This window comes from Solanum stenotomum, chromosome 12 (assembly GCF_019186545.1).
Source record: "Solanum stenotomum isolate F172 chromosome 12, ASM1918654v1, whole genome shotgun sequence".
Lineage (NCBI taxonomy): Eukaryota > Viridiplantae > Streptophyta > Magnoliopsida > Solanales > Solanaceae > Solanum > Solanum stenotomum.
In genome coordinates, this window is record NC_064293.1 from 23,209,557 (window position 1) to 23,216,310 (window position 6,754).

Consider the following 6,754-nt stretch of genomic DNA (forward strand, 5'->3'; position numbering starts at 1 on the left):
CGCCCCCACACAAAGCATGTCGAATCTGTTGATATAGAGGACTAATATTGATCCCCGTGAGGACATCAAAAGAGGCATCTGCAATCCCCAATATTTGATATATAGCTGAAGGTATCAAAGGGACCTCCACGCCTCGCACTATTACAAAGTGAGAACGGGCATCGGGTTTCCAATTTGCATAGAATTCCCGCACCACACTAATATTGCACTCTAATGGATCTTGAAAGATGAATCACATGTACAACTCTTGTAGGAGACGCATAATGCGTGGGAACTCCCTCTCTAATTGGACGTTATCAAGTACTGGATCCTAGAACTGCACTCCTCTGTGAGTGCTACTGTTGCATACTCAGCCAATCTACTATTGTTGGCTACCACATCTTTCACATATTTGGCATACTTAGGAATGCCCTGCAACACATCAATCAAAGGCAAGTTAACATGTACTTGTTTGAGTAATTCAATAAACTTACCGAAACATTCCTTTTCCTTTTGTTTTTTAAATTTTTGTGGGAATGGAGGAGGTGGTTTTGCTTTTGGTTCCTCATTCACCCTTTGCGCACTTGGTTCCGCGTCATCTAATTGTTTTCCTTTTTCTTTAACAACTCTTTCCTTCGGCGTTAGCTCCTCCAATGGACAACCACTCCGAGTACTCACAACATTTACATGTTTCGGGTTTGGATCGGTATTTCCACGCAAACTCCCTTGTGGTCGAGAATTTTGGGCACTAGCAAACTACCCAAACTTCTTCTCCAAATTCTGAGTCGCCAATTGATTGTTTCGCACATCTGCTACCAACTTAGCTTGATCAGCCATGATTTGTTTTAGCATATCCTCCACACTCATATCACCTTGCTTGGCAGCCTGCTGGTTAACATGGTTTTGTTGGTTTCCATGGTTTTGCTGATTGTAATATTGTCCACTACCATGTGGCATGTATTGGTTCTGTCCTTGATGTTGGTTTTGATTACCACCCCATGAAAAGTTTGGGTGATTTCGCCAGCTTGGGTTGTAAGTATTTCCATAGTTCTGGTGATTTCCTCCTCGCTGAGCATTACCTACAAAATGAACAGATTCTGGGTTTGCTCCACATACCTCAGCACTGTGATCTCCACCTCCACATACTTCACACCAAGCTTGTGGTTGTTGCACCATATTAACTTGAGCTTGTTGTTGTCCTAGTGATATATTGTTGAAATGAGGAGTCATCACATTCTGCATTGCTAAAATCTATGCAGTCAGAGCTGTCACGGCATCCATTTCCAATACTGCAGCAGTTATAGTACGACCGGTTTAGCTCCTCCTCCATTCCACTTGGGGTTACCCTGTGAAATTCTATTAAGCAATGTAAACAGCTCAGCATATGTTTTCTCTAAAGCTTGTCCACCTGCAGCAGAATCAAGTAAGATTTTTCGTGTTTGTTTCCAACCCTTCAATGAAGGTATGGACCAACACTCTGTTAGCTTGATGATGATGTGCACAATTTAACAGCATGGACTTAAACCTGTCCCAAGCTTGGTACAAGTTTCCCCCTCCCTTCTGTCGGAAGCTTAATATATCATTTCTCAGCTTGGCTGTTTTCCCGGAAGGAAAAAACCTTATTAAGAACTTCCAGGCAAGATCATCCCAAGTTGTTATGGAATTTGCGGGCTCAAAGTTCAGCCATCTTTTTGCTTCCCCTAGCAGAGAAAAGGGAAATAATGTGAGCCTCACATAATCAGAGTTCACTCCAGTTGGGGTGTACATGTCACTGATCTCGAGGAAGTTTTGAAGATGCACTTGTGGGTCCTCATGAGATAGATCAGTGAACTGCCCATTTGTGTGCAATAGTTGCACCATGTTCTGCTTCAATTCAAACCTCCCACTAGGTGAGGTGCAGGTTTCTGAATACTTGAGGTAACATTGGTGGTCTGTGGGATTGCCACATCTCTCACTTTCATGTCTGCCATCACTGCAGGTGGGTCTTGATCCTCCCTTTCTTCTGAAGTTTCTGGTTCACTAGCCACAAGAGGAACAGGATAAGTGAGTCTTCTTTGCCTTCTCCGGTAACGAACAAATCTCTCTGGTTCAGCTAGAGGCTCTACCAAGTCCTGGTCGTCTTCCAGTGTGAAAACCTAACACAACCTGCAAAATGAAGAGCCAAGATCAAGGTGTCAACACTTGTACAAATAATGTAGACACTCAAAAATTAGATATCTGCCGATTTTAAAGTCCCCAGCAGCGGCGCCAAAAACTTGTTGCATCCAAAAGCACACGCAAGTGCACGTGGTCACTCAAGTAGTACAGCGACTCTTTCGAGCCGGATTATCGAACCCAAAGGACTTCAAATCAACAAATAACAACTTTCTTATGTCTAAAATAAATTTACTTATGCGACAAACAATTTTAGATATTTGTTTATATCTACTACTAAGTTGAACAATCTCAAAAATTAATTACTACAATCAAACAGTTTCAAACAAAAGAATTTCACAAAATGGGAAAGTATTCCAGGGTTGTAGCATAACCAGATTTTCAGCATAATATTAATTTATCCTAGCATTCGACAGGTTAACCTCATTATGGATTTCCAAGGTTCATTTACCGATCATGATCTCTCGACCTCTAATTACCTACCACCATCGACAGCCTAACTACAACGTTGAGTGCGGATAGGCATGACCAATGGCGAAGCATTAAGCTATCATCTTTCATATTAATCAAGCGCAGTATATAGGTATAAGACTATCCTATATACGAAACACTCTAACTTTACTATAGAATGAACACGCTTCTCACATTCTTTGGTCTATCCCTCTATTCATCTTCAGAATTCAAGAGTGGACAATGAATTTATTTTAATGTAGAACTGCATTAAAATAGTTAAATAAGAATGTAAGCATAAATCACAAGAAAACCCACATCATGCTAGAAACAAATGCTATTATACCATTAATCGTAGCTACAACCCTAGAATAAGAGAATTTAGCTACTCATAGAACAAAATATCATCAAATAATGTTTATGGATCATAAAAGGGTTTACCAAAATGAAGGAGTAGAAGAAAAACCCTAGAAAGTGTTAGCAAAATCGCCCAAATTGATGTTCTCTCGTCTTTTTAAAATAGGATAATGATAAAATAACACAACTAGACTATTTATAGTCTGAAATAAAAACACGTGACCAAATTTTGGTGTCCAAGTCCGAGACGCGGACCTGTTCCCTCGCCTCAATTTGTACACAAACAGATCTCCTCCGCGACACGCTCCCAATGCGCACTCCACTGTTAAGTGGAATTCCTTTTCTGCATGCAAATATCAGCTCCGCGACGCGGAGGAGTGACGAGTTGCTCCCTCTTAGTGTATTTTTCAGCTTCTTGACCATTCTCCTCTGCAACTTTGTCTTCTATTTTTCGACCTCTGTCCAGGTGCTCTATTTTGGCTCATTCTTCTTTGTTTTTCATCTAAAATATCTAATCATATTGGTTAGAGGAAACGACATCAAAAGACCCTCAAATCTCAGTTCTGACTAAGAAAGTGCTCTCTAACTTAGCTAAATATATACGATAAATTGGTTATTTGGCGCATAAATACGCCTAAGATCACTACTTAATGTGGTTTTTCAGACATCCTAGGACTCTTGAACCTAATGCTCTAATACCAAGTTTGTCATGCCCCGAGGCTACCTCTTTGACGTAAACACAGGACCTAGGATCACGAGTGACCCCAAGCTAACCCTAAGCTGGCATATCATAAGCAGACTGAATATATCTATGAAAATTAAACTGATGTGAAAACTAAATCATGATATAACAAATGGCGGGGAATACCCAAAGCTGATCTAAATATATAAAATGCTTATGAGTTCAATAACAAATGAAAGATTAAACTCAATTCTAAAGCTGAAACTAAACTGTCTGAAAAGAAGCCTCTACTGACTAAAGTTGCTGGGACATGCCCCCAGCTAACTCTAGCAAATACTGAAAACTAAAATGAAAAGACTAAATATAGAAACAGGTCTATTGTCCTCGAAATATGAGGACTCACCACTGAAGTTGCTGAAATGGAGATCAGAAGCAGATCTACGCGTGATCTGGATATTAAGTACCTGAACCTACATCATGAAAGGATGTAGCACAGAGTATTCGTCAGTACTTGGAATTTACTAAGCATGTAGGATTAGATAAAAGCTGAACAAAACATACTAAGCAATAATATAAGCTGAACATGCTAGAAGATATCGAAAACATACTGAAATGAACTGAACTAGATGCAATGACCAAGTACATAACATGCCAAAACTGAAAACTGAAGTACAACTGAAAACCTGGTCAAATGCACTAAAGTCTGACTGTGGGAGCTACTAATAACCGACATAAGACCACATGAGCTAAAACATGGAGTCCGATGTATACACCCCATCGAGAGGACCCAATATACCTTGCCAAGAGTATAAAGGCATGACTGGCGTGATCGCTAAATATGATGCCCACAAAGGGGACTTATAAACCTACAGGGCACATAGTTATGGGACTATACGGGTACCCTGAACCCTAGTCCACTTGGTGTTAAGTCTACTCCAAACTAGAAATGCATACAATATAAGATAACTGAATTATACTGGATAGTTCAATATTCTGACATGCTAACGTAGAATACAACATTTTAGTACTGGTAATGAAACATTCAAAATCTGAGGCATGTATATCTGACCTAGCTAGTGTAATTCATGAACTAAACGAATCTACACATCTAGGGTTCTGAGTTTCATTCAAGGAGCTAAGCACAATGTTACGAAAACATGATAATATGATTTAGAATACCATAACAGTTAAATCGCAACAATTTATCTAAAGTTCTAGAAACCCTAGGTCTAAACAATGCGTAGGGAATCAAGATTCTGACTAAATTATAGGGACCTAGTGGAAGAAAACTTGTTGCGCGTTCTTGAAGGGGTTGGTCGACTTTCTCTTCTCTTTTGCTCTAGTTTTGGTGAATTTTTGGAGAATGATCGATTAGGGTAGGTTCTAATTAAGTCACTAGGCTTAAACTAACCAAAACTACGTCGTATAGTAGTTTAGGGGTTAAATGATGTTGTTTAGGTGTCCAACGCATAGGGAAAAATAACAAAACGACCCCAACTTAAAATTTGAAGGGGCCAATGACTAGCCTGACCGACGGTCCATCCTGGCAGGCGTTGTTTGGCGTCAGGGACAGGGTCTGAGGGGCCACGATCCACAATCCACGGACCTGGACCACGGACCGTGGTCCCACCTACGGTCTGTAGGTCTGGCCGTAGGTTGTGCCTATCTTGAAAAAATTAGGGAAAGTTGAGGTGGCCAACCACGGGCCCCACCTACGTCCCATGGTTCAACCTATGGTCCATAGGTGGCCCACGTTGGTGGAAACTGCAACTTCTAAAAATTTGTAATTTGGTCTTTTTCGAATACGGGGTGTTACACCCGTGGTCCTTGGTCCAGTGGCTAGGCCACCATTCATTGGCCTCCAAGATTTGAAGGCATCTTCACGGGCCTTCCCACAAGCCGTGGTCTTCGCCACTGGCCGTGAAGTGGCTCGTGAAGATGATCCATCTTGGGAAGCATCAAGGAAAGCCATTGCCATAGCCACCACGGGCCACACCACAAGCCGTGGTCCTCACCACTAGCCATGGCNCCTCCAAGATTTGAAGGCATCTTCACGGGCCTTCCCACAAGCCGTGGTCTTCGCCACTGGCCGTGAAGTGGCTCGTGAAGATGATCCATCTTGGGAAGCGTCAAGGAAAGCCATTGCCATAGCCACCACGGGCCACACCACAAGCCGTGGTCCATACCACTGGCCATGGCGGTGGTCGTAGAGTGGGGAAGTGCTTGGGGGAAGCTTGGGCAGCCTTGGCCCCTTCCCCTTGGCCTTTGCCTCTTGTCTTGGCTTGTTACCGTCATGCTTAGCCCTAGTTGGCCTACTAGACTACAGGGTGTTTACACATTTTCTCATTGGTTGTTGATTTTGCCCAATATACATGTTACTTGTTGTTCCATGATATGGGTTAGCTTACCTAGTGGTGGATTATGGTAGGTGTCATCATGACTTGAGTTTTTGGATCGTAACAAGAATATTCCATCCATCCAGACTGAAAGGATCGCTCGATATTATGATCATGTCGACAACTTATGATAGTATTCATATCATATTGGTAATGCTTAAAACATGCCAACAATATTACTATAAAAGTAATAAAATAAATTAATACTAGACATAACTATTACTACTACCTCCATCCCATTTTATGCGGCATTTTTTCACTTGGCGCTATATTTAATAAGAAATAGAAGACTATTAAAACTTATAGTCTAAACAATCCTTAGATATTTGTATAGCTCGAAACCATTTCATTAGGGGTAAAAGGGAAATTTTGAAGTTAAATTATTTAAACTAACTATGGAAAAGGGTCATATTTACCCCTATACTATTAGAAAAGGGTTATATTTGCCCTTCACCATATTTATTTTTATATATTTACCCCTATACAATTAGAAAATGATTATATTTTCCCTTCACCATAATTTTTTATATATTTACCCCTACAATCCAACTTTTATCATCATAGGTGGCATCTACTTGGCATGCATACATGGATATACATCATTTCACTTAATATCTCATCTTAATTTAATTATTATAATTTATACCTAATGCCAAATATTTTACCCACCCATTTAATCCATAAAATGTCAATCCATTTCATTGTCACCTTCCCAAAGAAAAGCACGACAAAGAAA

At 40.6% G+C, this 6,754-nt stretch overlaps 1 protein-coding gene across 1 annotated transcript; it reads right to left on the bottom strand.

The window, feature by feature from the left end:
- Nucleotides 1-735: 735 nt before the first annotated feature.
- Nucleotides 736-1,839, bottom strand: LOC125847236 (uncharacterized). Its single transcript, XM_049526900.1, has 3 exons — nt 1,482-1,839; nt 1,290-1,387; nt 736-1,215 (listed from the first exon to the last, which is right to left on the bottom strand). Exons 1-3 carry the CDS (start codon nt 1,837-1,839, stop codon nt 736-738), a joined length of 936 nt encoding a protein of 311 aa, XP_049382857.1.
- Between the last annotated feature and the right edge of the window lie 4,915 nt (nt 1,840-6,754).

Excerpts from the sequence above, each read along its gene's own strand:
- LOC125847236 (XM_049526900.1), bottom strand. The coding sequence starts at position 1,839 with ATGGTGCAACTATTGCACACAAATGGGCAGTTCACTGATCTATCTCAT. Across the intron at positions 1,388-1,481 it reads TAAGTCCATGCTGTTAAATT|GTGGACAAGCTTTAGAGAAA; the intron begins GTGCACATCATC and ends ATTCTGCTGCAG. Across the intron at positions 1,216-1,289 it reads ATGGAGGAGGAGCTAAACCG|AATGTGATGACTCCTCATTT; the intron begins GTCGTACTATAA and ends TTAGCAATGCAG.